This window comes from Rhinopithecus roxellana, chromosome 15, assembly GCF_007565055.1.
Source record: "Rhinopithecus roxellana isolate Shanxi Qingling chromosome 15, ASM756505v1, whole genome shotgun sequence".
In the NCBI taxonomy this organism is placed as follows: domain Eukaryota; kingdom Metazoa; phylum Chordata; class Mammalia; order Primates; family Cercopithecidae; genus Rhinopithecus; species Rhinopithecus roxellana.
Window position 1 is genome coordinate 78239219 of NC_044563.1, and position 18804 is coordinate 78258022.

General features: G+C 49.1%; 1 protein-coding gene across 1 annotated transcript in view; it reads right to left on the reverse strand.

The window, feature by feature from the left end:
• Positions 1-12031: 12031 nt before the first annotated feature.
• Positions 12032-18804, reverse strand: part of SMIM35 (small integral membrane protein 35) — a 38053-nt gene continuing 31280 nt past the window's right edge. The window contains exons 4-6 of the mRNA XM_030918642.1: positions 14343-14459; positions 13365-13398; positions 12032-12605 (exon numbers count right to left, since the gene is read on the reverse strand). Coding sequence (XP_030774502.1) covers positions 12506-12605; positions 13365-13398; positions 14343-14459 — 251 coding nt within the window. The 3' untranslated portion in view covers positions 12032-12505. The remainder of the gene's footprint in view (positions 12606-13364; positions 13399-14342; positions 14460-18804) is intronic.

Sequence of the window (18804 nt, forward strand, 5' to 3'; positions counted from 1 at the left end):
TGAAAGCGATAAGGAGTATGCAGCGGGGCTCTTTCAGAAGACAGAAAAGGAAACGGTGGAAAGCACAATGCAACGTTTTGGATGTGAGTTCTGACAGTGTGGAGAGAAGAACCTGGAAATCCCTCCTTTCCAGGAAGACAGCAAACCGGACCTCCCCGGAGCTCTGTCTCCGGAGCCCTGTCCCTGGCTCCCGTCACCCAGGAGGTGTGTTCTCCTAAGTGTGGAAGTCTTCTGCACTCTATTCTAGAAGCAGCCTGCTCCGTCCATGAAAAACCCCATGTGGGTTTGAATTTCTCCCCATGCTCAGCCCAGTGGGTAGAACAAACCCAGGCCCGTGGCCTGAGCTTCCTGGTGTGCTCTTTTCTTTTCTCCTTTTCTTTTCTTTTCTTTTGTTTTCTTTTCTTTTCTTTTCTTTTTTCTTTTCTTTTTTCTCTTCTTTTCTCTTCTCTTCTTTCTTTTCTTTTTAATGGAGTCCCACTCTGTCGTGGAGGCTGGAGTGCAGTGGCGGCTCTCGGCTCACTACAAGCTCCGCCTCCTGGGTTCACCCCATTCTCCTGCCTCAGCCTCCCGAGTAGCTGGGACTACAGGCACTCACCACCATGCCTGGCTAATTTTTTTTTGTATTTTTAGTAGAGACGGGGTTTCACCATGTTAGCCCAGATGGTCTTAATCTCCTAACCTCGTGATCCACCCACCTCGGCCTCCCAAAGTGCTAGGATTACAGGCTTGAGCCACCACGCCCAGCCCCTGGGTATGCTTTTCTCTTTGTCCTACCTGGATCCCCTAGAAGGTAACTGGGGACACCTCACCTCTTTTGCCCTGTGTCATCTCCAATCTTGCCTTAACCCATTCATTCTGAGAAAATAACTAGTTCTGAGGAAGTGCTGATCCTATCATCTTCAGAGAACTTGACTAATACCACACGATTTCAGACCTGCTCAGGCTTTTGCCCTAGAGCCCTCCTTGTCAAGACTGGAAAGGAAAGTAGTGTTGGTCATTTTCTCCTGGAAATGAGGTGTTAGCGATGGCTTCTTCCCCATGGAAAAGGCCCCTGAGGTGTAAATATAAAGATTCAGAGAATAAAAGGAATTACATTCAAGGAACTGCGGCCAGTTTGGTTGGATACGACAGATCAAGGAGCAGCTTGCAGGACAGAAGGAAGTCAGAAGATGCAGCCCATGGTATGGACCCTGCCTGCTCCGTTTCTGTGGAATGAGTAGGAGTTTGCGCTGGTTCACCTCTGCTTTGAGGCTGCTCTGTCACCACTCACACTAGGCCCTTGGGAGAAACTGAGTGAGTCCTTCCAAGCAGCTGGGGCTGATGAGACACTTGCAGGTTTCCTGGGACTTCGGATTACAGTCGCCAACAGAAGGCCCCAGCTGTTCTTCAACTGAGCAATCTCCTTCAAGGGCTTTTCCAAGCTGAGGAATGCGTGATACTGTCTTTCTGTGAGCTAATGGAACTTCCTCTTAGTAAGGAGAGGGGGTAAATGGGCCACCACTGACTGAAGAGGAAATTCAACAGAACTGTGTTTTCCCAACTTTGTAAATAGCCATAGTCAGGGTGTGCCTTGTCTACCCAACATATATCCAACCCCCCGCCTCAGTGTCCACACTTTCACAGAAGACACACAGTCCCTAGGAGGCTGGGCCTCACCCCCTGAGCCCACACTGCTCTCTGGGTGGAATGTCTCTGAGCCCCACATGTGAACAGCACAGCAAGGGAAGCTGTAGGCTGTGACCACCTGGGACCACTGGCGGTCTGCTGCGTAAGTGGCAGGTCTGGGCAGTCAGGGCTGATTTGATCAAGCCTCAACCTAGAGGACCCTAGATACTAGGAAGCTTGACTCATTCATTTCCTGTTGTGCTCATGGGTTAAAAAAGCAAACCCACAGTTTTGGGTTTGAAGTAAACCCCAATTTACAATTAAATGCGTTGTTATTAATGACCCACACCACATTTTCCCACTATCATCTTGATCCTAACTTCACTTAATTTCCCATAAACCTCCAAAAAGGGTGGTGGGACCCAATAAACACTCTGCCAAGGAAGGGTTGGGTAGGATAAAACCCGTGTTTTAAGAACATGGCTCTGGCCAAAGCATCAGACATTAATCAGAAAGAATAGAGCAGGAGGCAGAGAGACCTGACTGGAGGCTGGGGGAGGCTTTTATTGTAGTCAGCATTTCATTTTGTCAAGAAACATTATGAAGCATGTATTATGTGTTGGACATGGTGTTCAGCCCTGGGTACAGAGTGGTGAACTAAAGAAGCATGACTTCATGGAGCCTGTCATCTGGTTATGAAGATAAACACCAAACAAATAAACACAATAAATGTATTACTACAATCAGTGTAAGTGGTGTGAAAGAAACTAATATTCCACATGAAGGATGAGGCAGGAAGCAGAGAAACAGGGTAGGAGGCTGTCTTAGACTGGGCTACGACAACAAAACACCATGGACTGGGTGGCTTAAAAAACAGACATTTATCTCTCACAGTTCTGGAAGTGGGGAAGTGCAGGATCAAGGTGCCAGCTGAGTGAGTTCCCTGGGAGGGCTCTCTTCCTGGCTTGGAGACGGCCTCCTTCTTGCTGTGGCCTTACATGGTGGAGATAAAGAGCTCTGGCCTCTCTTCCACTTTCTTACAAGGGCATTAATCCCATCACGGAGGCCCCATCCTCATGACCTCATCTCAACCAATTACCTCCCAGAGGCCCCACCTCCAACTACCATCACACTGGGAGTGAGAGCTTCAACATGAATTTGGGGAAGACAAAAATATTCGGTTCATAAGAGAGGCTTATACAATAGCCTAATCAAATGAGAGTATTGAGCAGGGGCAGTGGGAACAGAGAGAAAGGGACAGACTCAAAGACATTGCAAAGAAAGAGTTATCAAGATGGAGCGACAGGCCAGAGTGAAAGAAGAAGGTCTCAGAAGTGCTGGTCACACTTGAACCCGATGATGAGAAAAACAAAATACGGACATGGAAGGGAGACACGTGTGGAGGGAGAGGGGAGATGATGAGTTCTGGCTTAATAATGACAAGTCATCCCAGAAGAGGTCTTTCAGCAATTGGCAAGGCTGGCCTGGATCTGTGAGGCTCAGGGCTGGGGATTCCCATGTGAGAGTGAATGAGCCCATAGCCCTTAGTGTGAAGGTAAGGACACCGGCTTGGAGAAGATCCCCAAACCCCTGCAGCCAATAAGCAGTTAGAATATTCACGTGATGACTTCCTTCCTTGAGGAAAAGCAGGCTGCCATCCCTTCGACTCACCGAGTCACAGGAGCCGTGGCTGTAATTGGCATCTGTCTTGCAGAGCCCAGCCAGGAGCCTCACTGGGGGTCCTTGGTCAATCACAGCCCATCATCAAGGATGCAGCTGAGGGCTCCCTTTAGTAAGTTGTCCAATCTGTAGAGCTGAGAGGCTCAGGGAGGGGTACAGACTAGTACATGATCAGCAAAGGCCTGGGTGTAGGGTGCCACACCTGTCTACCTCTACCCACATGGGGCAGAAGGGCATGGTGGAGATTAAGACCTCGCATGACCCTGGAGAGAACAGGAACATTCCTCAGGATCCTACTATCTGGTTACCCCAGCCCTGGAAGTGTCCCTTGCCCTCCACCTCCCCACACCCCCTCTACCTGTCCCCTAAGGCAGAGTTTCTCAGACGATTGCCTCTGTCAGAATTACTTGGGAGTATTTGTCTCCCTAAGCTGCTCCCCAAGGCCCAGAATTTCTGAATGCCAGTTCCCAAGGACCTGCTAGGGAAACAACTTACAGCGACCACCTTGCAGGTAATTCCAGCACACACTGAGTCACCTCTTTAAGGAACAACCTGATGATTTGCCGCTTGTTCTGTTAAAATCAGTCCTTTTTCTCCCCACTGCCCTCTACTTGGTATCACCCAGTCCACAACTTTAAGTGTCATCTGGATGCTGGTGGCTTCCAAATGCCCAAACAGGGTTTCTCTCCAGAACTCTATCCAGCTGCCTCATCAGCAGCTCCATGTGGATGTCTAGCATGCATCTCAACATTACAGTGTCTACAACAGAGCTCAAGATTTCCCTGACAGTCCTTCCTCCCCTAGTCTTCCCTGCCTGATAAATGGCACCACCCTTCCCCTAGCTCAGGCCAAAAATCCAGGAGTCAGCCCTTTCTGCCCCATCAAACTCCTCAGTAGGTCCTATCTGCTCTACTTTCCAGATAGATGGTGGATCCAATCACTTGTTGCCACCTCCCACTGTCATCTGGTCAAATTCATTGTCACCTCTCCCCTGGACCACCATGAGGAACTGTCCTGCTCCTCCACATCCACTCCTGCTCCCTCAGTCTAATCTCCATCCCTCAGTCATCCCGGTGCAGTGTACAGGGCTGCAAGGGCTCCCCCAGAACTGGAGGAGTCAGGCAGTAAGCAGATGGCAGGCCATGGGCACTGGAGACAAGACTTTGTCAGGCCAGGAGGACAGGAGGCACCAACTGTCATGGGGATGTGCACAGGGATCAACGGCGTGTGGACAGCAGGCATTTGGCCCAGCTGGTGCTTTCTGGGAGGCCTCCTTGGGGAAGACAAGCCAAGGGTTCTGAAAACTTCCTGGCCAGCACCACCTTCTCTCCCATCCTTCACAATCAACTTTTTGAAATAATTGAAAGATTCACTGACTCCACTTCCAACTGCTTCTGCAGCACTGACAGCTCCAGGGACACCCCACACATGGTGTGCTATAATATGCGAATGGCCGGATGGACTGCCACAGCAAGCTTGTTGGTCTGAAAATGCTCCAAGGGCAAACAGGAAGAGGCAACAGCCCCAGGGAGTAGAAAGAATGCTCAGCCACTATCTGTTCTCTCCACATGAAACCATCATGTCAGTTCTGGACCTCAGTCTTCTTATCTGTGAGGTGGACAGAGTAGTCTTCAAGCTGACTTCTTTAATTAGTGCCCTGGGCACATTGCTATCCCTGAGTGTGCTACATGCAGTACTGACTGTGGGCTCCCGGACAACAGAAACCCCTCTGATTTCTCTCTGTGTCCTTTGCACCCAATCAATGCCTAACACATTGCAATGGGTGCTCAATAAATAAATGAATGCATGAATGAATGAATTTCTTCCATTCGTGGGAAGGAACTTGAAGAAGCATGGTATCCAAACATGAGAAGGTAACAGTGGTGATGGTAGCTTGTGGCTGAACAGACACTTGGGAGGCATTTAGACTGAGATTTAGACTGAGCCTAAAGAAAAGCAGGCTGTACCTAACTGTGATTTAAGATTTTATCTTCAGGCTTGCCATCTTCTTAGCCAAGGCATATTATACCATGCTGATTCCCTTCCTTGCTATTTTCACCCTACAACTCTTGGGTGTTGTAGGAACTCAGGGCTACAGACCAAACAGGAAGACTAAGGCAAGGGGATGTGGTCAAGAGGCAAGGCAAAGGACCATGAAAACATTCAACATGCATTCACTCTTTGGGCAAACATTGAGCCTCTGTCATGGGCGGGCTCTCTGGAAACACAAAAGGCAATCTGACATGATCCTTCTCCTTCTTGGCTCAGTTGTGTAATACACACACACAGGCATACACAGGGGTGTCTCCACCCACCTCCTTCTCCACTCCCCACCCCCACCCAGCACTGTGGAACTGATTAGAGACCATCTGGAGGGAGAAGTAGGTTCTTGGGGGCCAAAGATGTCAGGGTAGATGCCAGTTTGGACTGAGGGTAGAAGTGGGTGAAAAAGGATTATTCAGAGTTACCTGAGCTCTGAAATAGCCTCCCAGCTGGAAGGGACCTCAGAGTCCTCAGGTCCAGTGGCAGCCTTATACAAACACAGCACCAGGGGCTCAAAGCTTGCGCTCACCAGCTACAAGGGGAGGAAATGGGACTAGAATAGATGTGACTTCTTTTTTTTTTTGAGACTGAGTCTCACTCTGTTGCCAGGCTGGAGTGCAGTGGTGCGATCTCGGCTCACTGCAACCTCTGCCTCCTGGGGCTGCAGGAACGTGCCACCACGCCCAGCTAATTTTTGTATTTTTAGTAGAGACAGGGTTTCACCATGTTGCCCAGGATGGTCTCAATATCTTGACCTTGTGATCTGCCGGCCTTGGCCTCCCAAAGTGCTGAGATTATAGGCGTGAGCCACCATGCCCGGCTGAAGATGCAACTTCTTATACTGCCCACCATCATTCCCCCAGTGGCTCCCTGCTTACCATGAGAAACTGCACCCTCCTGATTGGAGAGGAGGAGACCAGCCCAAAAGCTCTGTGGATAAAAACTCACCTCCAGCACTGCCCAGCCTGGTTTTTTTTTTTTTTTTTTTTTTTAGTGAGAGTCTTGCTATGTTTTCAGGCTGGAGTGCAGTGGCACAATCTCAGCTCACTGCAACATCTGCCTCCTGGGTTCAAACAATTCCCTTGCCTCAGCCTCCTTAGTAGCTGGGATTACAGGCACAAGCCACCACGCTTGGCTAATTTTTGTAGTTTTAGCAGAGACGGGTTTTCACCATGTTGGCCAGGCTGATCTTGAACTCCTGACCTCAAGTGATCCTCCCACCTTGGCTTCCCAAAGTGCTAGGATTACAGGCATGAGCCACTGCGCCCAGCCCCACCTGTTGTTTTGCTGGCCTGCTGCTGCTCCGGGCAGGCAGAACATTTTCACTTCTGGTCTCCAAGTGTGAGAATTCACCAGGCCACCAGCTTCCTGTTTTGTATCAGATCTGTTTAAATATCACAGCTTCTAGATGGTTTTAGATCAATAAGCAGTTTTTAGAAATATAATAATGATCCTCCCATCTGCTCCCACTTTGAGTTTGTCCAGACTCCTGGAGCAGAGAGTGGGGCACTATAGACTCTGGGCTCCTGGTGCCTGGCACTAGGCACCCTCCAATGCCACTGGCATGGGACAAGACCATTAAAACTTAAAGAAGAACCTAGAGGAGAGAAAAGCTCCCTCTTCACCTGCCAGCGTCGCCATGGTTTTGATCACTCCTTAGGTTATACTTCAAGATAGAAAAATCGTCGTCTATGTGCTCGCTCCCAGAAATGTAACTGATCATGAACACAAGGTTGAATGTAGTCAAGGATGGGGAGAGAGAGAAAGTTTTGGTTTTCAGAGCACCTGGGATTGCACCAGGGATGAAGCAATGCTCAAGATGTTCTGAAGAGAGATTTCAACACAATTTCCTGAGAAGTTCCTGGCCTATAGCCAGAGCCATGCAAAGTACCGTGGAGAACTCAGAAGAGGTTTAAAACCTGATTCTGCCTGCAAGAAATGCCCGTCAAATAGGAGAAAACAAGGTTAATTTCAGGGAGACTGGATGCCCCCATGGTGCCTAGCATAGTTCCTGGCATGTTATGGAAGCAGTGTGAATAAATGAATGCAAAGAAATAATCAATAATAAAGTTATGGGAGCCTGAGACTATGTGTATTTAAAATCAGCAGAGCACAAGATCCATGGGTCTTACAGAAGGCTCCCTGGAGAAGGGAAATTTGAGCTGGCATGAAGAATGGGCAGAATTTGGTGATTTGGAGGTCAAGGAAGGTCTAAAAATACAAAAGGAAGAAAGAGGAGTAGGTCAGTGGGAAGCTCAGAGCTGAGGATGGGGCCTAGGGAGAACTGGGCTCCTGAGCTCCCTTCTCACCACACAAGGAGACCCCAGAAAGAGATTAGAGACCATCTAGAGGGAGGAGTATGTTCTTGGGGGCCAAGGATGTCAGGATAGCTGCCAGTTTGGACTGAGGCTAGAAGTGGGTGACAAAGGATTATAAAGAAAATAGATTCTTCCCTGGCCTTGAACAAATCACTTCACAGCGCTCTGAGCCTCTGTTCCCTCACCTGTGAGGCTGTAAGGACGAAGACAGGCTGTGCATCATAAGCCTCTGCCCTGCACTGATATGTGCTCAGCAAACATTAGCGTTTCACCCTACAGGTAAAGAACAATTTGGCTGGGAATGGGCCAGACTTGGAACCTGGTCAGACACATTCAGAGTCAAGGAAAGGCTAAGTAATGCTTAGAATCCTAGACTATTAGGGAACTGCAGCCGTCACCTTTCAACTACCGTCTCCTAGATTAGAAAGATATATTGACACTTTGTACTTGCATCTTTTAATTGTTTACTGAGCAGCTACTACAGACCAGGTTATATGCTAAGAACTGAGAATGCAGAGGCTTTAAAAAAAAGAAATAGATAAGGTCTTTGCTCTTCTACAAGAACCAGGAGAAACCTTGGAAAAATAGTCCAATCTTTTGATTTCCAGATGCTGAAATAGATGTCCAGAGAGGTGGACTAAGTAGCCCATGACCACACAGCACATCAGGGCAGGGTCAGAACCAGACCTTATATTACATTCAGTCCTCATCCTTACGCCCTGATGTCAGCTGCATCCGTGAGGGCGCAGACTCTGCTTAGCTCTGGTGCAGCCAGTAGCCAGCTGTGGAACTTGGGTAGAGCATACTGCTTTTCTGACCCAAGTGTCCCTATATGTAAAACAGGACCAAGAATAATCCCTGTGTCTCAAGCTTGACATAAGGCTCAAAACGCAGTACCATGCGAGAAAAGGCTTTGTGCTCTGTGAACTGTGGACTGTGCAAACGGTCTCTGCTCCTCCTTTTAATCACTAAGCAGTTTTTAAAAATATAATAATGATCCTCCCATCTGCTCTTACTTTGAGTTTCTCAGACTCCTGAAGCAGAGAGAGGGGCACCATAGACTCTGGCCTCCTGGCTCCTGTCACCTGGCCCCCTCCAATGCCACTGGCATGGGAGAAGATCATTAAGACTTCAAGGAGAACATAGAGGAGAGAAAAGCTCCCTCTTCACCTCCCAGCCTCATCATGATTTTAAATGATTTTCTAGGACAAAGAAGCCTTCTGTGGCTACACTGGGTGTCTCATCTCTACTCGGCAAGTAGTTACTGGCCTCCTCTGGCACGCTCCAGTTTTAGGAGCTACTAAAGACCTATAGAACATAATCTTGCTTGCAGAGGGCTCAGCTTGGTTGAAGAACAGCACAAATGGAGGAAATGTGGTCACCTGCAATTCAGATCAAAATGGGTGGTATCAAGTCTCGAACCCTGAGCAAAGTCACAGCAAAGATGGACTTGAGCCGTCCCACAGAGACTAGCTATGGCTAGGAAGGGAGGGGCTGTGGGGACAAAAGGGCATCCAAGCTGGAGAATAGCCCCAGAGAAGGCACCAAAGGGTGGCAGGGGAACTGGGAGCAGCTAGCCCCTGGGCCCCCGGCCCCTGTGACTGCCGCTGGGCTCTTAGGGCCAGTGGAAAGAAGAACCGTAAAAAGGTAGTAGGAAGGTACTGGGAGAGGCCCTGGCACAGCCATGGTCTGGGTGCCCAACCAGTGCCTGGCTCAGTCAAACCTGTGGCTGGGTTTCCAGGCATCTGCTCCAGAATCGTTTCTAAACAAGCTGGAATCTGCCCTTTGGAGCTCTCAACAGAAACACGCAGAGTCCAGGGGTGGGGCCCAGGCCCCAAGGGTGAAGAAAGCTGTGTTCACCAGTGGCCTGCGGAAGTAAGGAAAAGAGGGGGAGGCTGAGGGGACAGAGGGTGCGTCAGAGGGCCCTAAAAGAGGAAGTCGCCCAGTATCAGTTCTGCTCCCGAGGATGGGAAATACCCTCCATGCTCCCAGCCCTGGGCAGCTGTCCCCATCTCCTCACCTGAAGCCACAGACCTGAGGCCAGGGCCACCTGGCTCCTGGGTCCCATCCTCCCTTTCAAGTTTCCCCAAGGCTACTGAGTTCTGAGCACTTCCAGGGGCATAGGCCAGGCATGGACTGCAGACCCAGGATCACTGCTAGGCAGGGTGCAGGTAAAGAGTTGGGGCTGGGCCAGGTGCAGCGGGTCACACCTGTAATCCCAGCACTTTGGGAGGCCGAGGCAGGTGGATCACTTGAAGTTAGGAGTTCGGGACCAGCCTGGCCACATGGTGAAACCCCATCTCTATTAAAAATATAAAAGTTAGTTGGGCATGATGGCATGCACCTGTAATCTCAGCTACTTGGGAGGCTAAGGCAGGAGGATCCCTTGAACCTGGGAGACGGAGGTTGCAGTGAGCCAAGATCCCGCCACTGCACTCCAGCCTGGGCAACAGGGCGAGACTCCATCAGAAAGAAAGAGAAAGAAGGAAGGAAGGAAGGAAGGAAGGAAGGAAGGAAGGAAGGAAGGAAGGAAGGAAGGAAGGAAGGAAGGAAGGAAGGAAGGAGGGAAGAAGGAAGGAAGGAAGGAAGGAAGGAAGGAAGGAAGGAAGGAAGGAAGGAAGGAAGGAAGAAAGAAAGAAAGAAAGAAAGAAAGAAAGAAAGAAAGAAAGAAAGAAAGAAAGAAAGAAAGAAAGAAAGAAAGAAAGAGAGAGAGAGAAAGAAGAGAGAGAGAAAGAGAGAGAGAGAGAGAGAGAGAGGAAGGGAGGAAGGGAGGAAGTGAGGAAGGGAGGAAAGATAGATTACTGGGGCCGGAACCTCAGGGATTAGGAAACAGGCCCCAGTCCTCAGAAGTGAAATCCAAGGAAGGAAGCTGAAGACAGCCCATCTCCCCTCCTTGCTATTCCAAGAGGCCTTCAAGGAAGGGAGGGGTCCCAGAACCATTAAGGGATCTTCCTCACTCCCACTTACTCAGGGGCAGAAGACTCCGTTGAAGACCTCCAAATCCAGAGACTTGGTAGTTAAGTCAAAGCCTGGCTATGCTGGGAGGATGGCCCCCAGACCCTGGCAGAAAATGGGGTAAGGGCTGGTGAGGCTCCTTGCCTTCCTTCCTCTACAATCTGCTACAACCCAAAAAGAGAAATGAGGCTTCAGGAAAGGGAGCATAGGAAGAGAAATCACACAGCTTCCCTCCTCCTCCCCCTTGCTGTACTGGGCTCCTGCGTCTGTTGCTGGGCTGCTAGCAGAGGGGCTGGTGGATGGCTGTTCTAACTGCAGGTTTCAGCAGTGACAGGCCCCCTTCTCTTGTCCTACTCCAATCACAGGAGTCCTGAGGACACTGCCTCTCTGGTTTGAACAAGTCTGCACTAAGCACCTTCTGAGCTGACGTCCCGTGCACACTCTGCCTCCAGTCCAGCAGGGCACAGACCGGAAAAAGGAGTGATGACTCACGAGGGGAACTGCCCCGCTGTCCACCAAACTACAGTGGATTCCTGGTTTCCCTGCTGCATTATCTGGTTTGTTCAGCCTCGCCTGGGTTCCTCTTCACACTTCCACCATTTCCGGCCCCCTTTTGCCACAGGGCAGGCTTTGCACAAGAAATGCAGAACACTGTAATGTGGCACTCACCCACTCCCCCGTACCCACCCCATCGCAGGAGCCTAGGCAACAAGAACATGTTTCTAGACTGTGCTCAGCACTGCACATCAAAATTGGGAGTTGGCCATGTTTAGGACGCACTAAGGCCTTCAGCAGTAAGAGGACAGGCCCAGATTGGGGACGGGGCAAGGGGAGGGTTGAAAGTGCTGGAACCAAGTACAGAGTGGGGCAGGGCAGAGTCGAGGCCCAGCTCAGGCTTCAGGGAAATTGGCCTCAGGTGGGAATGTTAAAGCCATGTCTGGAATCACCTCTGTATAACTTTGCCTATTTGAAGCTATGACTGACTTTCCAGCCCCTAGTCAACCGTACAAGGGGAGGTGACTGGAGATACCCCATAAAGAAGCTCCCCACTGGTGTCTGGAGGCCTTGCCCACACTGGACTGCACTGGGCAGGGCTCATTCTCCAGGACATCTCTGACCCCTCCTACAGGCTCAGGGGCTTCCCGGGATCCAGCTCCCTCCTAAAGAATGGCGGGCTCTTTTAGTTCTGTGAGAAAGCTGCTGCTGCCCAGCCAGACTCCATCCCCGGAGGCCTGACTCCCCAGGACTCCCATGCCATAGGCTGATGGCATATCCAGAGGAGACCCCCTCATTCTCCACAATGAGGGGCTAGGTCAGGCCTTGAAGATCCAAGGGGATGAGGGCAGTCCAGGGGAGCCTGGGAGGGGCAAGAACTGCCGGAGGGAGAAATGGTTTGGATGGGACAAAGTAACTGAGATGCAGGGAAGGGATTGACTTGAAGGCAGTCGAGGGAAGGTGTGGCCAAAGTGTTGGTGGGCCATGAAGCAGGGGAGGCTCCTGGGCGTGGAAAGCTCAGAACCGAAGTGATGCTTCTTGGAGATATTGGCCGTCTGGAAATTTCATCTCAGAGCAAGAGCTGAGATAAAAAGCTCTGCTCTAGAAGCTTCCACCTTGAATACAAACAGAACCTTCCCAGGAAGGAAAGGCTGGGCATGGATTGGGTGGACAGGAGGAAACAGGGCAGGCCTAGTGCCAGAAGCGGGGGGAAAACATGCCCCCAAGCCTGAGATCAGCACCAGAAGACAGGGGATGAACCAGATAATCTCTTTGGGTTCCAAATGGTCCTTGGTGCGAGGCTTGGGTGCCTGGACGGTCTTAACACCTTACTTGGACATCAGGCTCACTCGGCAGCTCTCCCAACTCCAACTCCTCTCCCCAGGGCTCCACAAGCTGCTGCCTCTGCATCAGACTAGCCTGTTGGAGAACTTCATGTAGCCACCATCTGAGCTGCTGATGTGACCACTAATGGTGAAGGGCGGACCCATCTCTAGATCCTTCAGGTTCCTGAAAAAGATGATCCAATCAGGCTACTGGAGCTGATAACCCAGCCTCTCCCCGGGACCCCATCTCCCTTGACTCCAGGGCACCAACTCACTGACTCGTCTTCCAGAAAAGCAAGTGGGCCAATTACCGTAATCATCTCTCAGGGCCAAAGGAGGTACAGCCCCGTTTGTGGCAGGTAGATGAGATGACCAATGCCAAGAGGACTTCTGGCTCGCACTCCCTGAATCCCTGATTTTCTCATATGTTCCTCTTTTTGATACCATCTTGTGCCTGAGATTACATTATCTGTAATCAGACCTGTCTCCAGCAGAGACATGAAATGTCTGAAGACAGAGACTATGCCCAGTCATCTTTGTACTCCTTGAAACTAATACCGCAGTAGTGGTGGTTATGATAGAATCTTTCTGAATAAATGAAAAGGAAGGAAGGAAGGCTCTGCCTGCTTGGGGGAGAGATGGATGGATGGATGGATGGATGGATGGATGGATGGATGGATGGAAGGATGGATGGATATTCCCTGCCTAAGGGTGAGTGTTAAGGAGATCATTGTCATCAGGGTTTCACACAGTCCTGTCTGTGTTCAAGTTTTAATTCATGGGACTTTTCTAAATGGATTCCCATGCCCTTCTTTTGTTTTCTTAGGGGCATGAACAGAAGACAGGAAAGGGAACCAGTCAGTTCTTACTCTATCTTTGATTCTTTTTCTATTATATCTACCCCCAACCCCCACATCACCCAGATTTCCCTGAATTTACTCACCGGATTTGGTATAAGTTGAAGACAAAATTAGGCCCTAGGAGGACAATCCAAAAAGAGAGGGTTAGCACCTCCAGGGGAAGCAGTCCATCACCCTTCTAAGAACGTCTGGTGCTCCTCCCCCTTGTCTGGAGGAGGAAGGTGGCTGGACTGGACCTCAGGATGGGGTGGGAGCATCCCAGCCTCCTTCAGGGCCCCCCATTAAGGGTCCTGATTATCCTGGGATGAAGGCAGTCCTAGCCTGGACCCCAAAAGAACCAGACCTGGGCTTGAATTCAGACTCCACCTCATTCTAACTCTATGACCTTAGCCTCATGTCCCCATCTATAAAAATGAAGCCTATAATAATGTCTTTCTCATGTGGAATTTTAAAGAAAATTAATTAGACGAAAGTGCATTGGCACATAGTAGGTGCCTGACAAATATCCATGGACTCTGTTCAAGTTAACTGCGATCTCAGAAATAATCTCTACCTCTTGGCATTCCAGCATACCCTTCCAGCTTTCCCAGAATCCAGTGAAAAGTGCAGCTATGTCTAGAGTTGGGAACACACCACAGCAATTTCCAGGAGACTTCCAGAGAAGCTGATACCTCCACAAGCTTAGGAGAGGGCCCCAAGACCCATAGGCAGGGGCAGAGACACAAAAGGAGCCAGAGTTAGACCACCCGGAGCTTGGCCTGTCTAGCCTGTTGCTCTTGGCCTTGGGGGCCCACACAGACCCCTGGCATGGACGCTGAGGTAGGAGGAAGCTGGCTGCTTGCTGGGGTGGGAGGAGCCCCCATTCCCTCGATAAAGGAGCCATTGCCCCACCTCACCACCTCAACTGCTCAGCCACCCACTCAAGTCTTCAACCACTGCAACCACCACAGGAAATATTTTTGCATCCCACCATGCTGAAGAGTTTGCTGCCCTGCCAGGCATTGCTATGGGAGAGGAGGAGCTGGGCAGAACTGGGGCGACAGGGCCCAGTGCACACTCACCCTCCCAGCAGTACCCACGCTGGCACCACTTGGCCAGGCTATAGCCGAGGATGGACACGAGCAGCAGCAACAGCCCCACGCCAAGGATCAGGCCCAAGGTGCTGATGGAGTCCTCACCTGCAGAGACACACAGTTGTGCACCCTCCCACAGCCCCCCTGCACCGAACCACCTGCACCACGTTCCAAAGCTCCTCTCCTCCCTTCCCACTGCCCACCAACATAACTCCCCTGGGAGCCTTGCTCTGAGCCCGAGGATTCAGCCCAGCTATACTAAGATGAAAATGTCTGACACCTGAATTTTTAGAGTGAGCCTATCCAGTATTTGGAGCTTGTTAATCCAAAGGAATAGTCATCTGAGAGTAGAGATTGTTTGAGGTCTTTTTGAAGCCACAGGCATTCTACCTGGAAAAGGCTCTGCCTGTCTAGGGGAGAGCCTGGGAGGTCCAGCCTCAGCATGAGCCAGGTGATCAGAGGGGCCACCTGGAGGGTCCAAGAACACCGACCTAGGAGCCTCAGTCCCCACTCCCCTTTGCAAAGCCCATGCACCCAGTGGCAGCAGGGTGCTAACCCTTGAGCTCTGTTTGCTGCCTGTACTTACCACTTCTTCCCTTTTTGTGGTATGAGCTCTTAGCTAAATTTATATTTTATTTGTAAAGCCAAACCAAGAAAGAGAGAGAGAGAGAGAGGTTGGAAATCTGCAGGGAGATGAGACAGGCCATGGTCGAAGCAGAAAGGGCAACTGGTTCTGAGGAAGAGGCTGACAGTGGGGGCACCCTAGGGACAACCCACCTCTGCTGGGGCAGGGAATCAGGAAGGCCAGCCCCACTCCTGACTGATGCCATGAGTGTGGAAGAATGAAATGATTCCCCATTTGGTGTCCTGAGGTTCCAGGGATATTGCCAAGAGGCCAGGAGTTGCAGTGGTTGAGCTCAGACTTTAGGTGAAGGCTAGCATCTGAAGCCTAGATTCACTGGCTTATTTGCAAACTGTGAGACCCTGACATATGCAAGTCCCTTTACCTTTCTGAACTTCAACTGCTTTGATGGAAAATAAGACTAATATTAAATACACATAGATTTGTTGTGACAATTAAAAGACATACCATATGTAGAGAACACTTAGGAGAGGATCTGGCATACAGTAAATGCTCAGTAGATGTAAATTACATCATTATTGTTGTTGTCATTAGTATTATCAAATGGTGCAATTGTATTTTTTAAGTGTTTCACAATTCTACCATTAAAAATGGTATGCCCATGCTATGCCCCTTGGTCCTTCCTCTCACTAGCAACCAGGTTATTCTCTACTCAGTGAAGAGAATGTGACAGCCAAATGCAGAGGGAAGCGGTCTCTCCTTTCAGTTTTAAGTTCCAAAAACCCATGCCCTTAGAGAGAGGGGAAGAATTCACAGCATAGACAAGAAGTGAGCCAGAACAAGAATTACCCTCCTCATCATACTAGGAAAAAATACCCAGCCCAGAGAGATGAAAGAGATAAAGAAAAAGACCAGGTTACAAAGATGCCGATGGGTCCCAGAGAGAGCAACCTTGTTCCCTGCTCCAAAGTCAAGCCCCGGGAAGGCAATAGAATTCCCAGATGGAGTTGTAGGGGATCCAAGAGCTGGGCTGAGCTCCAAGACAGCAAGAGCCCAGATAAGAATAGTTGCATGGGGTGCCTTGCCAAATGGAGCCTCACACAGCCTTGAAGAGTTGTTGTCATGACATGAGAGTAACCAAATGATTCCTGTATCCACAAGAGAGGCAGGGAAGTCATAGAGAGCCCCTCCAGACCTGGAGGAGCCATAGAGTTGGGATCTAGGGACACTTCTGCAGCACCCTTCAGGACTGACGCTCAAAGCCTATTCCAGATGATGGCCATCCCTATGGGTACTGGTGTGAGCAGATGACATCAGGAACTATGCACTTCTCCCTACCCCCACCCTTCAAACCCCTCCCCAAGAAAAGAGGGGAACAGGGATCTCCCAGTGACTAAAATTAAAATTATGCTAACAGGCTGAGACTGAAAATAGAAGTTAGATTTTAGAAAAAACAAAGTTACATTTCTTGCATACATGAGTTTATCCACTGAAATGTATGCCTCCTACTAAGACCACGATGATGAAGATGACAAATATTATTACTGTGTGGAGGCGACTACTTGTCCACCAAAATCCACTCTCCTCAGGCTTCTTTGCAGTTATGTGCCAACTGGAATGATAATAGCCTGGACAAATGTGGAAGTCACATGCTGAAGATGCCAAAGCTGCTATCAGATTGAATCTCTGAGTCACCATGTGGAGGAGAGCCATTACAGACATGAACACCTACTTAGACTAGAGGTCTAAGTAAGCTTCTGTTGTGTTTCAGCCATAATTAGTTGGGATCTGCTTGTTACAGCAGTTTAGCCTGCTTGACCAATGTAATTACTAATCTTATTTGACTCTACGGAATCATTTTCAGCTAGACAGCCAGGTAAAAGGAAGAAGCAGGAGATGACACACTCCTGTGCTATGGAAAGAAAGGCTTATTGTTGACCCCAATCCTGGAGTCCAGCACGGAAGCGAGCTATTGTCCCAGGACTCCAGAACACAAGAACAGCTTAAATGCTGGCAGAGAAGCGTGTGTGGGCAGTGGCCGTGGGAACTGGAAGGTGCTTCAAGGGAGGCAGCTACAGATGGTTGGGAAGGGAAGGGGAACAATGGAATAGCCTCTTGCAAGCCCAAGTAGCTTCCAGTCTTTCTGCAAGTATTTAACTGCATCTTCTCTGTGCAAGGCACTGTTCCAGGCACTTGAAGCCATAAAACATATGAAATCCCCCGTCCTCATGGAGATTACATTCCAGTGAAGGGAGACAGGCAATAAACAAAATAAAGAAATTGATTATATAGCATATTAGAGGGTGGTAAATGCTAGGGAAAAAAAAAAGCAGAAAAAAAGCATTGTACAGGGAGAGAGCAGTTTTAAATAAAGTGGTCAAGGAAGGTCTTATGACAAATGTAACAATTGAAGAGCAAAGACCTAAAGGAGGTATATTAGTTTATTCTCACACTACTAATAAAAACATACCTGAGACTGGGTAATTTATAAAGGAAAGAAGTTTAATTGACTCACAGTTCAGCATGGCTGGGGAGGCCTCAGGAAACTTACAATCAGGGTGGAAGGGGAAGCAAACACATCCTTCTTCACATGATGACAGGAAGGAGAAGAGGGCCAAGCAAAAGCAGGGAAAGTCCCTTATAAAACCATCAAATCTCATGAGAACTCACTCACTATCAGAAGAATAGCCTGAGGGTAACAACCTTCATGATTAAGTTACCTCCCACCTGGTCCCTCTCACAACACATGGGGATTATGGGAACTACAATTCAAGATGAGATTTGGGTGAGGACACAGCCAAACCATATCAGGAGGTGAGAGAAGAAACAAGCCTTAGAGGTATCTAGAGTGAAAATGTCTAAGCAGAGGGAGCAGTGGGTACAAATGAGGCAGGAGCATGCCTAGCAAGTTCCAGAAGCATCCAGGAGCCCAGGGTGATGAGCAGGAAGGCAGCAGGAGAGGAGGTCCAGGAGTCAAATAATGTAGTGTTCTGAAGACAATGGCTTTTTTTTGGCTTTTCCTCTGAGTGAGATGGGGAGTCACTTGAGGACTTGGAGCAGAGAAAGACATGACCCAATGCCTTAAAAGGATGTCTCTGACTGGCTACTGTGTTAAGAATTAAAGACGTAGGGAATGATGCTGGGGAAAGGGGACCAATCAGGAGGCTACTGCAATATCCAGGCAAGAGACGGTAATTGGAGGAAAGCAGTGCAAGGAACTAAGAAGCCAAGGTCAAAGAAGATCATCTCTGTGGATGACAGAGAGAGGAACAGTGAGCCAAGGGCTCAAATCTTCAAGAACTAAGGGTTAGTGACTCACAGGTGGACAAACAGATGACAACACAGCGTCATAGTGATACTGGTGGTGTTTGTGGAAGTTGGGGTTTGAAGGGTTTCATCAAAGAAAAGTCTGTCCAAAAGTAGGAAATACCAGTAGGAAAGCACCAGCAGGGAAATCACAGGCCCTCCAGAGACCCCAAGGTGAGGGAAGGAGATGCTATGTCTCCGTTGTTACTTTTTTGTCCCCTCTACACAGTTGCCTTCTGACTTAGGCAGCTTGCAGAAACAATTACTCTATTTTACCTTTTGATCTTTCTGGGATGCTCCTTTACCTAATATTCTTTAGTTGTCTTTTTAATACTTTTACATTTTTATTATAAAATATTTCATGCATACAAGAAGTACATAAAATAGCATGAAGAATAGCCAGCCATGTGCCTACTACTAATTTTTCAAAGAATTCTAAAATGCTACCATTCTTACTTATAAAGTAGCTCCATTTCAGTGTAGTCCTCTCCTATCTCTCCCTCCAAGTAAATACCATTCCAAATTTGGTGTTTATCTCTCCTATACACCTTTTTTATATAA